Source organism: Pezoporus flaviventris, unplaced genomic scaffold (assembly GCF_033815535.1).
Source record: "Pezoporus flaviventris isolate CSIRO_AGI_PZ_B2104156 unplaced genomic scaffold, CSIRO_AGI_Pfla_v1 ptg000036l, whole genome shotgun sequence".
Classification (NCBI taxonomy): domain Eukaryota; kingdom Metazoa; phylum Chordata; class Aves; order Psittaciformes; family Psittacidae; genus Pezoporus; species Pezoporus flaviventris.
Window position 1 is genome coordinate 11645387 of NW_026892584.1, and position 19797 is coordinate 11665183.

General features: G+C 41.3%; 1 protein-coding gene across 14 annotated transcripts in view; it reads right to left on the reverse strand.

Annotated features, from left to right (window-relative positions):
• BRSK2 (BR serine/threonine kinase 2) overlaps positions 1–19797 on the reverse strand; it is a 325812-nt gene that overhangs the window by 4828 nt on the left and 301187 nt on the right. For 9 of the 14 annotated variants that reach the window (XM_061463126.1, XM_061463122.1, XM_061463123.1 and 6 more), the window contains 3 exons: positions 19355–19535; positions 18579–18668; positions 10101–10148 (listed from right to left, as the gene is read on the reverse strand). In XM_061463126.1, coding sequence (XP_061319110.1) covers positions 10101–10148; positions 18579–18668; positions 19355–19535 — 319 coding nt within the window. The remainder of the gene's footprint in view (positions 1–10100; positions 10149–18578; positions 18669–19354; positions 19536–19797) is intronic. The other 5 variants (XM_061463119.1, XM_061463124.1, XM_061463132.1 and 2 more) reach the window with 1 other exon arrangement.

Here is a 19797-nt window from a genome sequence, read left to right on the forward strand (position 1 = left end):
TTCATAGCAGATACTCTATTTATCCACAGTTGGTGAACACTGGTGGCTTGGTAATATATTTCCCTTCACTTTCATTACAAACATAACTGGTTACTACATCAGGCAAGTTGCAACTTGTTTTGTTACTTGGCACAGTAACTTGTCTGAAGAGTTTATTGAGTGCTTTCTTACTCTGTAATGGAAAATGCTATGGACATCAACTGCTCTTATACAAAGAAAGAGGAAATACTAGTATTTGTGCCCTGCAAAATTGAATTTTTTACTCTTTTATGCCTGCCCTGTACTAGCCAGGTAGTTGCCACTTTCTTCTGCATGTTAATGGGCAGTGAGAAAAATCAAATGGCTGGCATATACAGTGATGGATCTCAATCTTATTAATTGAATTATTTCCTTGTCTTTCTCTACTTGCCACTTTCTGGTTAACTTACTGCTGGTCCTGGTTTGGTCCTTGCATTCAGTTACACCAATGCCACAAGCAAATAGTTGTTACTTTCTGGAAGGGCATCATTCACCTAAATATCTGAAGCCTTAGAGATGGGCCCAAACAATCAACCAGGCAAAGCACATATCTCAATCTCTGGCTAAGAAGCGGAGGGCTATCAAACTCTCAGTTGTTTTCAGGGTCAGATCTTCATAAGCTCTACCTGCTTCCTTCCACATGTGTGCAAATGCTTTGAATGGGTGATATCTGTTCCATATCTATGACTTCTATTTCAGAGATTTCCCTAAGTCTCCCTAAAACTGTTCTAGGTTTGTGGGTACATGTTCTGCTCAGACTCATTTCTATCTGCTCAGACTAATTTCTAATTCTCTTAGGTGGATATTCTTTTTCAATGAAAAGGAAGAAAAAAAAGAAAGCAAACACTCACTCTTGAATGCAGGAATGTGGGCAGATCAGGTTCTTAAGTGGCTTTGGACCCCTCATCTTCATAAGCAAATGGAGTCAGCAGATAGAATGAAAAAGAGCACTAAAAAAAATGCTGGAGAGGGAAAGACTGCTAGATTGGGAGAAAAGGGAAGGGGAGTATCGCTAGTTATTCAGCTGAGCAGTTTATTCAACAAGCTTAGAGGGAAAGAAGAGGGCAGACTAAGCAGGGCTCTGCAAGAATTGGGAAACTTTTTGTTTTCATGTAGACAGGAACAGTAAACAAAAGTACAACTTGCAAGAACTAAGCAATAAAACATTAAAAAAATGTATATCTTGTATTTGCTGAGTCTTGGTACAGGATTTTTAATCATCCTATTAAAATATGCAGCCCCTGTTTCATTCACCCTTTCTCCTCCCCATGCCCTACCAGCTTTCAAGTGTCTGGAGATTTACTGCAGCAAAAGTATTTAACAGTCTACTTTTCTTTGCCCGTACCACTACTGGATTCCTTACAATCAGCATTTTTAGTTAAAATTTTAATGTGAGATAAGAAATCCTTAGGGATGTTTAAAGAGAGCTCCTGAAAAATAAAATAGGCCATTTCACTAACCCTTTCCTTCCTTTGCCTTTTTTAGTATCTGGACTTCTAATTAAATACTAGCTAATCTCTCCTATCCTGCAGTCAAGAAAGAACTGATCATACACCAAGCAATATAGACAGTCATTGCATTGATGTTGTGTACATGATGGCTTCTTAGTCCATTCTTGGGCTGGTCTAGATACTAGTCTTTGGATGGACAAGAGTTCTTACGTTTTTGTCTGGAGATATGTAAACATGGGTCAGCTATGCTGGAAGCATGAAAATGGTGTGTGGTGTTGCTCTTCTTGCTTCTTATTTTCTTCTGGACTTACACATGCAGTAAAACAAGACTTGAAAATGCAGGGATCATAGATTAGAATAGCTTTTTCATCAATCTTGCACTCCTAGCATTCAGTGCAATGTGTGTCATAAGCTCTTATACCTCTAAGTCCATCTGGGCCCTCAAAAAGGCTGCCTCTCTTATTTCAAAAAGTGAGAAGACGTCACATTCCCTCTGGACAAGGATGAAGGCTTGGTTCACTGATTCTTCAAAACTTCCCTGGTGTTTCATGCATCTGTAACTAAGATTTTCTTTCCCATTGAGAGTAGATATTCATCAACACAGAGCAAAGAAGGCATGAAGGGTAACAAGAGTGAGAAACCATGGGAAGGATCAGAGGCAGGAGAGAAGGTTCAAAGCATAAGGTTTACATCTATTAGGAGGAGATGGGTATGTGCATTTTGGAGTTAGACCAAGGAGCTGTATGCTGCAAAATGGGGAACAGGAATGGGTTTGAAAGCAAGCGCTGAAGCCTATGAAAGGGTCATGGGTTAAAAGGGGTGCTAGAGCACTATCATGGCCAAATATCATGAAAGAAGTAAAAACTGTGAATGCATTTGAACAGAATGAAGAAACAGGGCTGGAGACAAGATACAAAAAATGTGAAAGGAAGCTGGGCATGTGGCTTGTACCAAACTTCACAGTCCTCATTATTTTACCACCTATTCTTTGGAAGTCTGTCTGACATTGACTAGCCCCAGTGGTGTCACAGGTTTGAGAACAAAGTACAAGTGGAGAACCCAGGTAGGAGAGGAAAGAGAAAATCAGGTCATTCATTCACTCCAGGCACCAGAATTAACACTAGGAAAGGATGCACCTTGCAAAGCCCCTGACCTGACCTTGCAAAGACCCTCAGAGTCCTCCATGGAAAACAACACGAGGTGGTGAACAAGCAGCTTCAGGACAGGCCTGAAGGTTTCAGTCCCTGATTAGAGCCTGCTGTTTTGTAACATTTTAAGACAGTCAGGTAAGGACTTGGTCCTCTTTTCATTGCAGCAAATGGCAAAGTTCCCATGGACTTAAGGGAAACCCTGAAGCACTTCTGTGAAACCATCTCTTTCAAGTCTATGTATTTTTAATGCACTAATCCTTGTGGTGCTAAACACAAAGTTGCACAAAACTAATACAGCACCTGTGGATCCCAATCTACGGGATTATTCTCTGCCTTTCCTTTCTATATAGCCTGAGAAATTTTGGGTTTCTGCATGTTTAGCTTAGGCTTTGGGAGAAAGTGAATGGGAAAAAATGGTGCCACTGGAAACCAAGACACCCTTTATCAACCTGACTTCTCATATTCCTTTCCTTGTTGCTTCCACATCCTTTCTGTCTGTTTTCTGCCTGCTTCTACTACTGAGGTTTTCTTCCTATATTCATTCCTTTCTCTTTAACCCTTGTCTTTTTCATCCCTAGCCTGCTATGTATTTTGATACTCATGTAACAAAAATACAACTCCTTTCACATAAAGCATTGAAGCATTCTCTTGATGGGTGATAATCCATTCCCTTCCAAATCCATTTTGCTACTTTGTCAGAGTTCTAGCCCTCTTTGTTAAGTCTAGTCATTTTTTGCCCATTTGCTTGGTTTCTATTGGCAAAATCCCTTCTGTCTTCAAAGTCGGAAGACTTAAAATACAGAACCCATTTGAAGAGTATATGCAGTGAAAGGGATGACAGAAAGATAGAAGTGTCCTATCCTCTTTGTTTAGTCGTAATACTACATAGGGGTCTTCTCCAGACTAAAGAGCCCATAGCCTAGGCATTGTACAAATCCAAATCAGACAGATGCCTTGAGAAGCTTACTGACTACTGAAGAAGGCTACAGAAAGAATTTTTTGCTCCTTCAGTGGTTGGATGTATGAGGCTTCCCTCTAGACTGGAGAAGGGTGACAGGAAGACCATTGCAATGTCTTGCTGGGGGCCATAACACAAAACTTCCTTCTAGTCTATGAACATATCCTGCACCACTTGAAGTGAGCTGAAGAAACAGCAGAAATCCCAAGACAGGTACTTGTCTAAAATACAGGAAGTCAGGGAAGCATTTCAAGAGACATGGATGTGGCTTTTACTAGATTTATAAATTATCACAACAAATGGACTAGAACAAGTTTTCCCATTTATTCCTCTCCCTCTCCTCCTCCAAGTTAGTTACCTAGTAGGACAGCTGTTTTGATTCCATTTCAGTTTAGGAGTAGAAAATGGAGACAGACAGTCCACAGAACAACTCCAGCTTCTTAGCAGGACACCTGAATTGCAACTGGGAAAGGTGACTTCCAAAGGTAACAGTAGAGATTATTTTCCAGAGTCCTTAGACTCTTCAAGTAAAAATACCGACTGAAAGAAAGAACTTGAGGAGACAGACTGGTGGTAGGAACTACTCAGATTATAACACATTGTTAGCACAAGTGCTACCAGCAGAAAGTGGGAACTTTCAGTCGCTACACACCTGGGCAGATCTGAATGACCATTCTGACATTCAAATGCTCCGTAACCTATCCTGGTTCTTACTCCCTAAAACATTCCAACTCCTCTGCAGGAGGGTGGCCCAACATTTGTGACTTGACAGATGCACCCAGATGGCCATTTTGCCTCTATCTTTGCACATTTCCTCTCTCCTCTCATACACACACAGAGAAGCTGAGATCCAGTTCAGCCTCTCCTGCCACAAACAATATAACTGAGACGAGTAGCTCTTGGGTAATCAGAGAAGGTGAACATAGGCAGCAAAGACCTGAATAGATGAGGCATATTTCCTTGCTGCTACTTTCTGCAGAGCTAAGGTGTAAGTAATTAATCAGAAAACAAATGTGTCTGTTACTCATGAATAGCTCTGGCCAATCCAGCACCACCACATAATATTCAAAAGAGAAGACATGATGACAGAGAGGAGGGAATCATACATTCGTTTGGACAGCTGGTGGCACTGAAAGAGCAGGCAAGGATAGTCGTGGGATGAATAGATGCCAGATTCTGTTCTGGATTCATGCTGTTCTATCAAACTGGCTGGTAAAGGACTCAGCCCAAGCATCCTTTCTATTTGCCTGTCCTTTTACATGGATCTGCCTGCACAAGTGTATGCTGAGAGGAGAAGCTGCTGACCCACTCTCATAAAGCCACAGCAAATGATAGTATTGCCACTACCCATTCTCTTAGAGACCTCTACTGCTTCATTCAATTTTTTTGTCTATACAAATGTCAGAAATGTATTGGCACTTAATAATATGATTTTGTCCTTTCCTGACAGATGGATATTTACATACGATCTTATGGGTTTCAAGTTCTGTGACCAGTTCTTAATGAGAGAAACAACCTGTGTATGCTAGAGAAATGTTGCCTCCCAATTTCCTCTGAATCAATCCCTTCAAAATGTGATTTAATCTTCCAGCAAGGCCATCTCAAATTTAAGCTTAGTGCAGCAAGCAAATATTCACATAAAGTATCCTATGCACTGCCTGCCATAAATAAAGTAGTGTGATTCTAATTAAGAGAGAGATGCCCGTGTTTTCTGTGTTAGGTATTACAGAGAAAGAAGAAAAGATCTTGTATTGGACAGTAAAAATCTAGCCATAGCTGTCAAAAGAGGATCTGACATGTACCGAATAGTTCAATACATCTGGATTCTTCTTTAGTGCCAAGTTGCTATTTTTGTTGTTACCTTCTTCTACAGGGCATGAGTCACAAACTGGAAAAGAAATGTCACCCCAACACAACACCTGAATGAAGACATATGACTACAGTGTGGGGGGAGTGAGCCCTCCACTGGGACAGCAAAGGATACTAGTAGAATGGATAGCTGGGAAACCTGGATTGAACTCTTTGGAAAATCATATTTATCTTACTTATCATGATCCACCCATTAGGACTGAATATGTCATCTTTTGTGTGGGTCTTCTTCCTTTTGTCTCTCGCAATTTAGACAGAAGAATCAGCCATGCTCTGATAGACCAGTAGCCAGCACTTTTTTCAGAAACTCTATTAAAAAAAAGTATTATTCTGACTACGTCACAGTGTAACAGTGGTGAGAAGAACCTTTCAGCTGGGAGGGCAGCACAGATTATTTTCTCCAGGTTTCAGCATCTGTGTTCCTGCCATCAGTTCTGATTTTATGAATGCAAACCACCAACCTCTTCTTCCATCAAATAACTACTTTGTGAGAGCAGGACTACTCTAATTAATGCCAATATGGATCAGGATCACTTCCAAAACACCAAATCCAGGTCTGCTACTAGTAACACCAAGTCTCTAAAGCTACATGAAGAAAATTGGAATCCAAACGTGATGTAACAGTTTTTAAACTACAAACTATCACTTTATTTCTCAAGTACCTTGGGATACAACTGACATGGGCTTGCATCTGTATGAATCAAACTATGATTGAAAGGAGCTATGAAGAGAAGCCTTTAGTGCAGTACAATTGCTCTGTGTGCACAAAAGGTGATTGGCCATGGGGACAATCACCTTTTGTCCCCATTCCTGTTCAGATGGCTCCGAACAGGAAGCTATGTCAACTCCTAAATACTGGAAGCAAGAGATTTAAGTGAGATACATTGGAAAGATATGAAAGGCCAGTTTTCATATCTTTTCATATTTGCTGTGCTTCTCCTTTGATCAGATCATTTTGTCTCTAGCCACTGGTACATGCAAGGATCTGTAAATTTCATTTTTCAGCTCTGGTGCCAGGAATCAAGGTTTTGAATTGTATGCTGCAACACAGCATACTTAAGAATAAACACAAGGTCTTCTGGCCAGCTTGTTGCAGCAGGGTTATAGTCTAAGACTTTGCAGGAACATGTGTTTGTTCAGTGCCTAATATGATAGCATGATTTGACTGGAGCTGCATCAGTTATGTGTATATATATATACATACATATATATATATAGTTCCTCTTATCATCATGCAGTTCCCTGAAGTGCCACTGATACAACTGAGTGTCAGGAGGAATGGAAAACAAGAAGCAAAGATTGCCTTACTTGGAAATAAAATTCAGGCCCAGAGAGGTACAGTGTGGTGACTGGAAAATTTACAGGCTCCCTGTTTTTTCTCAGGAGGTAAATTAAGAATAAGGCAGGCTTTTCAGTCCTTTCTGCCAGCAGCCAGCACCTTGGCAAAACGTACCTGCTATGGACTCCAAAAAACTGGGGATGGCTGAGAAGGGGAGCTATCAGAGGCTATACACCAGCTTTACTACTGAGTCAATCACCCAGAGAGACTCGCAGATCACTATTTGAAGGACTTGAAGTCATTAAAATTTGTAAAGACAGACTCATCTGAATAAAGATTACTGAAATGCCACTGTGGGCTTGTGTGGCTCCAGAAGAGCTCCAGATCTAATGGCTCCATATCTAATGTGCGATCTACAATTATACTTTCTAATTCCTAGCTTTGTGCTTGAAGCTGGAGGGCTTTCCAGTTTGTGTATTATCTTGATTTTCTGTTTTCTTTTTTTTAATGTAAGGGCTCTGCAGAACCTATTAGAATCTCATTGTCAATTATATAACCTATACAGTGAGATAGACATAAATACCAGATTAGACAGTAGTAAACACTTCTCTCCATCCTGCCTCAAAAGAAACAGAATCCAGCTTGCTCTTTTATAGCTGTGTTGCCTTTATAAGGCTTAACTGCAGTACATAAAAAGGTAAAGCTTATTTATCACTAAACTGATTTGGTTCTGAATATGCACAAAGAATAGATCTGCTAAGTCAGAAGGTATCACTCCTGAAGGCAATTTTCAGGTTACAGCTGCATTTTAAATGTAAAGGTTTTAATTTTTACAAGGTAAGTTTAATCTTATGAACAGATATTAAAGACTTGATCGAAATCAGTTTAGTCTTTCTGACAACAGAAATGTCCCCTGCCCTGCTGAAATTGTTGGAAAGATAAAATCAAATACTCCACACCAACATGTATTTCAGCTTTAGTATAAACCAAATTATTTTTTTTCTGTTGTGAAATAATAACAGTTGGCAATTTTCTAGTGTGCACAGGTAGGGTTTATAGAGCTGTTACGTTATTTGGATATTGGCAGCTCCTATGTCATACCTCTGCTGTTCAATGTTAACTTTTTTTTCAGTGCCAGTGGCTATATGCAAAGTACTTCTCAGATTGATAACCACTGCTAGCAGAAGAAGAGATAACATTTAAAGGACTAAATAAATTTGCCTCGCTGTTAATTACAATACTCAATGGCTTACAGTGGGTGAAAAGATGTTCCTTATTCCTACCAGGGCTTTCACATGGCTGAGCCAGGCGTAAGGCATCTGATTAGCTCTTCCTGCTCCAGTGTTAACTCTTCTGAAAAAAGGCCCCCTGAGATCAAAACCCCACATAGCATAGTTTTTCTTACACTGTTTGTTATTACTACCTGAACAATGTGTTAACTTCACTGCGGGTGCCCTGTTCTCAAAGTCATAGAAGACAGTTTGCCAATAATAGGCTAAATGCATCGTTCCTTTTCAATCCCCTCTCTAAACTGTGGGTGAGCTATCCTGCACATGAAAATAGCTTTTTACTCCTGTAGGAGGGCGGAATTCAGCATGGTGCAGTCACCACTGCTCATGTTGTATGTGAGTACATGAACAAGAATGTGTTTTAAAGAAAGCAGCTCCATTAAACCCCATACATATACATATGTGTATATATATGTGTTCTGTCTGTGGTGTAGCTGTTACAAAATAGTCTTCCTGCTGGCCTTCAACTTGTTCTCTATGTCCCTTGTTGGATTGATGCTGACACTGTGACAGCTGGAGGGCCTGCCTGAACTGGGAGTGAGCAAGAATGCTCTCTATCTAGAGAACACAGAGTACTGGCTGGTTATCTGTGTGGCTTAATTAACTTCCAAGCAATCAGAAGAATCAGCATTTCAGTATTTTCGTATGATGTGAATGCCAGATCCAGGCAAGAAACAAAGTCTTGAGGGAGAAGAAGGATTTGCTGTCTGATGCCTTCAGGAAGAAGCTGGAGGTCTGCCTACAACTTAAATGAGTCTTCATGAGGAGATCTGAAATGGTATAACTCAGAAAACTCTAACAAGAAATTGAATGAGTTCCCTTCAGAGCAAAGGGAAAACTCCCATCGACAAAACTGCAACTTAAGGGAAAGAGATCATCTGAAATACAGGAAACAGGCTGAATTTTATCTCAGTCGCATATGCTAAACCTAATAGCATCTCCACTGGGACAACTTTCTTTTGTTGTTACAGACTCCGCAACAACTCCAAAACAACTTTCCTCAGTTTACAAAGAGATGGCACAGGAGTTGCAGGGCCAGCTAGAGAATGGTACTATCTCAGTTATTGCTTCCTCAACAGCTTGTGTTCCCTTTCACAGAGATGTCTGAATTCAACCTAGGTACCAGAATGAAAATCTAAAGAGAACAGAGTTCTCTTGTACAGAACCTTTCTGTACAAGATATAAGTAATAAGACAAAACCCTCTCTTAAAGTATTTGGGTATTTCCACTACTGTATTTGGAGGAGTCAGTAGGGGCACAGGTAATGAAAGAAAGAATACATTCCAAGTGTGGATAGAGGGGAGGGAAGGCAAGGGACAAGTTAATCAAAATTCACAGAACCCCAAGCAAGTTGAGCTACAAGTTTTGCAGAAAACTATTTTTTTTTTTCCTCATTCCTAGCAAAATTCTGAATCTGCAGTAGGTCCACTACTCTCCAGATTAGAGATACAACATCCTTCCCCAAGACCAGGCTGTAACTGTGACAATTTACACTAGCTAAGTGCTTGACAGATATATGTAGTGTGTCTTATGGAAGATTTAAAAGGGTCTTACCCCAAGGATATATGGGGAAGAAGGGAGTGGATGCAAACCAGAATTAAATAATATAGCAATCCCGTCTCAATAAAGAGCAGGAAACCAAGGGAGACAGCAGTTACAAGGGCAGCATTCAGCTTCACTGCAGAAAAGGGACTGAAGAATCATGAATCAAAGGCAGCAAGTAAACAAAAGCGGGGGGAGGGGGGGGGGGGGGCAAGGGAGGAAAAGAAAACCGCTGCCCCAGGTTATAGAGAGGGAGGGAATCTCAAGTGCAACACCACACACTTGTGCTATGAAGTGGAAAGCTGTGGTGGAGCCTGTGCATCTGTGCATGGATGGGGAGGAACAGAATAAGGGGTATATGCTTGTGCCCACCAGGTTAAGTGAAAGACATAGTGGGCTGTTATGGGGTGGGTACTCTTGAAGAGAGTGTGGGAGAGCAGGGATAGGGATGGGGAGCAGGAGGAGGGGACAGGACGGCGCATTATTATATTGCTCAGCAGGGGCTGGGGAAGGAGAAAAGGCAGAAGGGAAGGAAGTTCTTACCACATTTGGAAAGTCTGCCAGTCATCAACTCCATACAGTTAGTGGTGTCTGGATCACAGAATGGAAAGAGGAGGGAGGGAGGGAAAAACATAAAAAAAGGTTTCCATACCTCTGTGCATAAAGTAGTAACTTAGCACATTATTACCTGAAGCAGGAAACATATACACATCTTGGTCTTTACACAACCCAGGCCAAATTCTGCCACCCATTGTATGCCAGTGCAAACCTGGCTCTGTGACTGAGTGTGGGCACTACTTTAGTACCACTGCTTCTACTCACCTCTTTATTATAGCTGTATGGATTTATGAGATGTGGGAAATACTCAGCTGCCACATTAGCACTAAAATACACTGAAAATACTGTTTCACTTGGTCAGCTTTACAAGTTAGCCTGCAAGAGCCAGGAAATGCCCAGCCAGCTGATTTATGTACACCAAAAACCTCAAGAGAAGGAAGAAATCAGTACTGTGCTATTGCATAAGCAATGAGAACGCTACTTACACAGCTCAAAACCATCTTTTAGACCCCAAAGAATAATAACTCTGCCTCTCATTCACCTGTAGTCTCTTACCCCTTTTGCTTTCAATGTCACTATTCGCAGGCAATTGAACTATTGAATTACTTCTGGTAGGGGTGGCAGAATCTAGCCCTAAGACATTCCTGTCCACTTTGTGTAGAGCTCCCAATGCCACAGACACTGAGTGCTTTTTACTCAGGAGCAATAAGCAGAAGGAGCTCTACATGGCAGCTTTAAAGCAGAAAGGACCAGTCCAGCTGGACACTTTCATGTGGAACCTGCTAGCAAGCCAGATCTGCTGCTGTCAGCCAGGATCCCCTTGCATTTGGGATCTAAGTCATTGCATCCGTGAGTGCTGGGAAATGCAGAGCACTCACTGCTGAGCAAGTGGCTAGCAGTTAAAGCACTCAGTTCAGTCTCAGATGTCCTCTTGCCTGGCCTCTTGATGAACACTTGGGTTTTCATGAAATGGGCTTCCTGGAAACATGCACACATATGCTGAAAATCAGCTCTTAACTACTCCCTATCTGCTGAAAAGTCTGCAGGAGAGAGGGATGAATAATTTCGTGGTATCCCTCCCCTTAAAAACTGAGAAAAGTAATTTCAAAAAAGGGGGGAAGGGGTGCTGGGTATGCTTCCGTAAGCTGAACCCATGCTAGAAGAGCATGGATGTGTATGTCTTCTGATGCAGCCACGTGTGTGCTGCACAGATCATCCAGGAAAGCATGGAGTAGAAAGGGCAGGTGCTCGGTCCAGTGATACTGGTCAAAGCATCTAAGCAGCAGCTATATACTCTCCATTTGGAAGGTTAGAGGAAGGCAGAGGTCAGTGGGAGATGACACCCATGGAAGGTTTCTCAGAAAGGCACAAGACTGAGAAGGAAAAAGGGGAAAAAGTAAGGAGGTGAAGGAGAAGAGAGCACTGAAGAAGTCGACAAGGTATCAGAGGTGTCAGGGAGGCCAGGAGTCCACCTGCCTTTGAAATTCTTTGGCTAGTCTGACTGAGTGAAGGCAGATTACACTCCCAAAATACATTTCTCCCTTAAGATGCCTAAAAGGTTTACGAATTGCCTACTGCTGCCTATGAGGCAATGACTAGAAGTCACAGTCACGAGTTTGTATCATTATTTTTCTTTAATAAGTTGAAGAAGTTTGTGATCTCATGTGTTTTTGTCGTTCCAGTCCAGCCTCTGAGTAAACTACACCTTCTTGTAATGCAGCGTAATACAGATCTGTAGTGGCAGAGCTCAAAGCATTCACCCAATCATTAGCAGAACTTATGATTTGAAAAAAACACATAAAAGCAAGGAAAGTCTCAAATATGACTGAAAGATTGTTTCTGACTCCCACCTCCAACACCTGAAATTTTCCCCTCAAGCATAACTAGCCATCTGGAAACAAAAAAGTAGCATTTGGAAAATGTCACAGTAGGTAAACATTATGGTTGGTTTGCTAGGAGTCTCCTGAAACTGGTTTCTGTTTCCTTGTTAATTTTAACAAATTAAAAATAACCACATTTCCTGAAGTTAATAGTTCAGAACACTGTCTTTTTTCTAAGTCACTTGCAGTCAGCATAGCTCTTCTTAGTATTTCATTTCAAGCTAATAGCGCAACAAGGCTACATACATTAATTGTATGATCAGAATACAAATTGACAGATCTACAACAGGAAAAAGGATTGTAACACAAGCTTTTTGACAGCATAATGTCTTGAGCTCTGTACCCTGTTTTGTTGCTAAATACCTAAATTTACAGGTTATACAAGTGGCTTAGATGGATCGGGAAAAACACAAGCCCTTTTTCGAAACATAAGACCATGGAAAATATCAAAGGAAGACTAAAAAAACCTTCTTATTTGTCTTTCTTAAAACTTTAATGCATAACTATAATTGGCATTCTCTATATGGCCATGGCCAGTCCCAGAAACTGTACAGGATTTTATTTTTTAGTATCCTTCCAAGACATAATCAGGTTGTTTTCCCCCTGTTCCTAAGGCAAATCAGAAATGAACACGCCAGAAACAGTAGTTCATATTGCATCACTTGAAAGACTACCAGAATTAACATGCCTTCAGCTTCTCTGCTATAACTTTAGCACTGCTTTCATTTCTATCATATTGTAACATCTGCTTTAGTAAATACTCTGTGGTAAAATATTTCATCATTTTGAAGTAGAATTTTCACCCTAATTAGAAATCCGTAGATTCTTGGCAGCCAGTATCTGCTCCTGGATAATAAACCATAACCCAGTGACTGTGGGATCCAGGTGTTACATGAGGGAAACAAAGTGAGGGTCCAAAGGCTTCTAGCTGTCGGAGAAGCACTGATGGGTCATGTAACTGCATTTTAATGTATTCTGTTTAATTTTTTAATTAAAGCATAGTGGCAGTGTCAGATCTCAGTCCTTCTGATGATAAGGCAGTTCCTTATTTCTTAGAGATTGTTGGCAGTCATGCTTTGGACTTGACCAATGACACCCAGTTCAGTTCATTAACAGATGAAAAATTCTCTGGTTAAAACAAGACCTTCCTTCAAAAGGCCAAACAATCTGAATCCATTTAAAAATTTTAATGTTCTGCTCAATTTTCTTTCCTGGTTTTCTTTTTTTTTTTTTTTTTTGGCATTTCTCTGTTTCTATCCTACATAAATTTCACAATCAAGCTACCCGGTTTGTGATGCTTATGACACCTATGACTTGTCCCAGCCTAAGAAATCTCACTTGAACAGCTGCTCTTGTGAGATCTGAAAATCCATGGCTAGATACCAGAAAGTACTGAGCATCTCCTGCCAGATGCTCATAGTCCCCAGTAAACATTTCCGTTGAGGGAGATGATGTCAAGGGACCCACCAATTCCTTTCGTCCAAGGCAGTTGTCATTCAGATTGGAATGCCCCAGTGTTTGGGTGCTTATCTGAAATTCACTGTTCTCCTATCAAAACTCTAGAGAGCTTGGACTTTTTCTTCTACATGCTTTATTTCAGGACTACTCCATTAATTTTAATGAAGTCTGTTCAGTAATAACACTAAAGCTGTTTAGCAAAAACCCAGTGCTCTGTAAATCCAACCAGGCATTACATGCCGCCTCTTGTAGGTGGGAGCCATAATAGCAAGGTGAAGTAATTGCCCCAGGTATTACAAAAGCAGTAAGACATAAAGGATTGCACAAGATTGCAGGAAATAAGATGAAGCTGGGACCTGGATAAGCCCTGGATAAACTGCCTTGTGCTCTAATTTTGAGCAGGCCTTTGTATAGCCTTGTCTTGAGTCTGCAGCAGAAAGTTTACCTTGCAAAACACTTCACTTGCTCCTTACTCCCTTTTCTGTCTTGATGGTAAAATCCTTTGCACATTTGGGGACTCTAACTTTCTTGCTAATTTTTGTAGCAACCCATGGCTCTTGTAAACCATGAAGATGAACACCCCAAATTCACAGATCAATAGTCTTGGAAGTTTTTTGAGTCACATGAACATGTTTTGCTTTTTGAGATGTACACCAGCACAGTAAGAGAGCTTGGGTGCATATAGAAAAGATGCATACAATGAGCAAGAATTTGTACTTTTCAAAATACAACTTGTATTTTGAAGATAGATATGGTCTCTAAACACTTGTTTCTGCTAATGAGAGGCATTTCCAGCAGTACCACTGAGATGCTCTGAACCTTAAGATGCGAATGGTTAATATCTGACATGAAGCCAATAAATAAAGAAACAGAAAACCTATTACAAAGAAGTTATAAAGGCTATTTCAGTATTGCTGATTGCCCAGAATATTGGGAAATTGGAAAAAAAAAAAAAGAATATGCAGCACCCCACACTTAAAACCAAAGCCCAAAGAGGCAAGAAAATATTAAGGAAATAAAAACTGATAACCTGTGAATGATCACAGGTGGCTTTTGCATGTCCCTATTCACCAGCTGTTTCTATTACTCTTTTGTGCAAAGGCACTGGAAGAAAACAGGTTATGATTTAATGAAGAGTATTGGGCTGAAACAAAGGCACAAATCTGAGATATTTTCCTTCATGGATAGAGATCTTTTTATTCCACCAAAGGGCAGTCCTGCCCAGGTACTACCCAAGTAGAGATTTCTAAGTATAAAGCTCCTGGACGGGGCCATACATAGATGAGAGACAAGGCCAGCTGTTCTCAGAGAAAGCTATGCTCACTCTTGGTCCAAAAGGGACTGTCCTTTCATGGACTCGCTGGGCTCACTGGGTTTTGTGATACCAGTAACAAGACCACATGGGCAGTTATTCTGGTTCAGATCAAAGGCCAAAATTATCCAGTGCTGTGTCTCCATCAGCAGCCATACACAGACATGTAGGAGTGTAACAGTAGGCCAAGCATACAGAACACTGCCTCACTTGCTCACCACTTTCAGGTCAGAGATTTCCTGAACCTGCTGTGGTTTCTGTTTAGCAATTCTCATGAAAATTTCACTTCCAGGGAGTCGAACAGTCTCCCTGTGAATAAGTACTCAGGGGAAGATGAGCCATCTGCAAGCTCCCCACATTCAGAACCTGCTTCAGTGAAGAGTTCCAGAGGTCTTACATGACATGAAGATATGCCTTCCAATGTCTTTTTTTGGTACATGGCTTTCCACTACTTTAATATGATGGCCTCTAGTTCTTTCATTGAGAAGAAAAATTAACCAATTACTCCCTATCGTACTATGCCAGTCATGATTCTGTAGACCTGTTATTATCTCAGCAGTTATACCACAGAGAATTTAATGTTCCAAAACATTAAGGTATAAGGCTGATAAGTTGCACAGTATTTGGCCAAGTGGACAGTGGATTTTAGAAGTACTACATTTTGGAATAGATCTCATTTATTTACACACTTATTCAGGTAATGGAGGGAAGCTATTTTCCTGCTTCAGAGTATGCCATAAGAAATAAGCACAGCCAGTTTTAGGAAAGAAAAATGGAAATGAATGGAGGGATATCCAGAAGGAAGGGAGATTATAAGGTGCTCAAGTGTGACACAGAAACACATCTGCCTACATCAGGTACATGTCAGGCTCACATGTGCACACATAGAGAGATGCATGGGCAACACAACATCTACAAACATCATTGTGAGCTGGAGGAAATGAGAAAGAGGAAAGTGTGTTCTGAAACCCAGGCAAGCCGGCTTAGTGGGCTGGCATGGTGCATAACAGATCAAAGAGGGGCAGGAGAGAGAATGACTATAAGTCCCATATATTTATTAGGCCTTGCTGTTCTGCTTTATACTGTGTTCACTGCATCTTTCCTTTCTGCAGGTCTCATTTTACATGCATGCACCTTTCACAGATGGTTTTCGTCATCCCACCTGTAATGTCCCACCTGAAATGGTTTTCATCATCCCACCTCAACTAAAAGGGAAGACAGAGGGTATGTCTGTCCACAATGAGATAGGAAAAAAAAATCTCTGGTGCTGGACCAGTATTGCTGGTCAGAGCCAGCAGTATCCTCAGCGCCATGGAGGAGAGTCAAAGTGAACTGTGAGCTTGTTCTGTTGCAGCAGTGGACTGCCTACAGAGTATTCTCGAACCATGAACATGAATAGGAGTTCAACCACCACAATCCCTATTCCATGAGTCATTCATGGCTAGGGATATAGGAGAAGAAGAGAAACAGAGAAGACTTTGCCTTTTTTCTAGTGAGAAATGCTGAGTAATCCTGTGGTAATGTCTAGGGATCTCATGCACACATCTTCCCAACCACAGCCACTCAGGTAAGCAAGGTGGTGCATGTGAACTGTTGCTGTCCCTGTATCCCTTTATTTCCCCTTAGTCTTTCACTAGCTGGGGATGTGAACCACAAGGCCTCCCTACTTTGATGTGTAAGTTGTCTCTTCTTGTAACAATCCTTTTTTCCCCCTTCCTGTTCGATTTTCCATGTACTCTGTCCCACCCTAAAATTTTCAGGTTGACTTACTGATCAGGCAAGGTGTTACGATACAGGATAGTTTGGCACTCTGCCTCTTACAAGCTGTCTTGCCAGGATAACTCCCTGACCAAAGGAATTCTCATTTTGGAGTTTTAAGAGACCATTCATTTTGGTTTTGCTCCACGTGGAGCTCTCCATTCCACTCTGACACTAAAGATCAGGCTGGGTTTTCCCTGCTAGAACATCACACTCTCATGGAGCTTCAGGCAGTAAAAGGAGATTCTGTGTTTATAGTATGATTTCTCCATTCCAGAAATGGTGCAAAATTGTAAGTTGGATACATTTCTCATTGAATACTTTGCCCTAAACATCTCCCTGAGCCTCAGCCAGAGGAATGTTTTTTTAATTCCTATTATAACAAGACTTTATTAGGAAGACATTCTGCTTCACGTGCAAGTGTGCAACAGGGTCCAAGTCTTCCTAGAGAGTCTCAGTAGCTAGCACATACTAGGGTGAAAAAGTTAAAAGAGATCACCATGTTGTCTACTTTTTTAACAATTTTCTCCTCACCAGAAAGTAAGGGTACACTTCTTTCCCTAAGAAACAAGGAATGCTCAAACATCACACATGCAGCAGGGGCAATACAAAGTCGACTTGAAAGATGCATTTCTATCTAACTCCTCTCACACCCTCTTGGTCTAGCATTTCTCAAGAGGAAGGACTGGCAGAAAATTCTGGCTTCTTCCTTGAGTTTGATTTAATTTCAAAATTCCAGAGAGCAAAATCCCTAATCAACTACAGTTCTAGTAGCCTCACCTTTCCTGCTCCCTAACAGAATAACCCATGGGCTAAGCACCTTTGCAGTATAGCCTACAGAAGGTCAGGCAGTTCTGAAGGGCAAAAGCAAAGTGGGAAGTAATATTTCCTGAACTGGGCATGCTTTTCTGGCATTTAATAATCATACACTCTTTTAGATGGAGTTATTTTATCTTCAGCTGTTAAAGCCACATTAGAAGTATGTAACCCATATGTATAGTGAGCCAAGGACATCTGGGATTTAACTGCAGGATGCAATGCAAACTTCATTCCCCCAGTTTTGTCTTGGGTTTCTTCACACAAAGAGCAAGCATAGAATTTGGCTCTTATGCACAATATTTAGTTACTAGCTTTTCATCATCGTATAATGGGCAAATTCTTCCCACTCCTCCTGCCTCTTTGTGTTCCTGCAGCCTTGCTCTCTGCCTTGCTCCTATTTCTTTCTTGTATCTTCCAGCTTTTCCTCATTTTTCCTTCCTTGAAGCACTACCAATAGCTAAGCTTCTTCAGGTTTTCAATGTTCACCTTCTTCTTTGTTCTGTCCTTCTAAAGGACAGAAGAGTTACACTGCCATTTTTTTGTGTGTGTTTGTGTTACCACTAGAGTTCAGAGTGAACACTTGTTACATAATGGTGGGATGAGACCAGTTTATTATCAATTCAGGCTGCCTGCATATTCAGATTGATGTCATTTCACAGGGTCACACATGTAAGATTTTCTTTACCACCATGAGGAATTGAAATTTACTTTTAAAACAGGTAAAATACAGCTTCTGCAAGACCTTAATATACGGTTTGTGCTACCACAATACTGAGGCAAGAATTTGATTACACTACTGGGAACTTCTGAGCATATTACAAAGTTACCAATAGCTCTCAACTTTGTGCTGGGACCCTCTGAAGTTGGAGTTTCTAAAGCATGCCTGAAGGGTTTGAAAACCAGGTATCTTCTAGAGCATGTCCCTGTTCTGGCAGATTTTGGAGCTGGAGAAAATCTGGAAAATCTATTGATGATGCAGCTTTTAATGGAGAAGTGGGCAAATGGCTCTTTGGGCAGGAGGAGGGCAAAAGCTGTTTGGGGAATGTGCTGGGAGCATTGGAGTGGGAATGAGAGAGGGAGGGGTAGGATGGGTGTGGGGAGTTACTGCTCTGTCTGAAAGGAGCTTGTTCCTTGCTGTAATCAGAGGGATGGCCACCCTCAGCCTCCTGTTACTGAGAGGCACTTTACCTTCCTGTCCCTGCTGAAGCAAGGTGCTCAACAGTAGAAATTACTTACCTGATAACTGCTGCACTGAAGGCTGGTCATGTGTGCTTAACAACTGTGCCTGAATGGTTTCTACTACCCTCTTAAAACGACGGCTTGGACCTGTGAGGAGAGAAGAGGCACAAATGGCTGTGAAAGGAGTGGGAGCTGAACCCTCATACAACCTGGGCTGGAGGGGAAGGATCACAAGCATCTTCCCTTCAGTCTTGTCCCCAAGAGTGTACTGACAGTATATCTGTCCTTCAACCAAAAGCATGTCATTGAGGAACTATTATGCAGTCCCCACATCAATAAGAGGACTGTGGTGTGCTGGACTTAACAGGAGGGAGGATGGCTTCTGGGTTCCTTTTGTAAAGACAGAAAAGGTGGGTCTGCTTGTTTCTTGACCCTTTGGTTGGTTTCAACCCCTGTGGGGTGTGTGTGGCCATCCAGAAGAAAAAGGTGATTGCATGTTTCTGTCAGGAGAAACCAGTGGTCTCACGGTGGCCAACTGAAACATTCAGACTTCTGAGTGAACCAAAGAGACAGTACAGGGAGATACTTCAAATCCATTTTATCCCTAATCCTGGTGGTGGCAACTTCACCTCTTTGGAAATCTCTTTCCCTCCCAGAATTTCCATCACTACCAACATAATTTTTGTTCCTGATGTCCTCTTTGCCCCTGTCTGAATTTTTTCCTAAGATCAAGACAGGTATATTCTTTCCCCTGGCAGAGGTCTCTTTGCTGGTGTCTATATCAGCAAGGACAAAGCCAGCATGCATCCATTTTAGAGCTTTGCTGTGGTTACCTGATAAGAGTGTGAAAGTGACAGAATAGATCCCATTCTCCTTCTGTGCCTCTCCCCCTTCTGTGTATGTTATGTCCACCTGGAACTTCACTGGCTTCTGGAAGACGGCAGGACCTCCTGTGGACTTATATTCTGCACGGAAACTTGTCTGTGAGATGACACTGTGACTGAGGCTTGGAATCTGAAACAGGTTGGTAGAAGGAAACAGTAGAACCAGAGCACAAAGGGAACAAAATGGAAAAATTCAATTTAGAGCAACAGAGAGTAGCTAAGATTTGCTAGATTTGCTTCTGGACTTGAATTTATAATGTACAGAGTGTTCTTGTGAAATAAGTAAGAGCATAGGTTGCTCTGCACCACAGAAGAATGCACTGCTCCTTACAGGACTGACCTAAATTTAAAGGTTGAATATTGGTGGAATACCCAGCATGCTTATAAATATA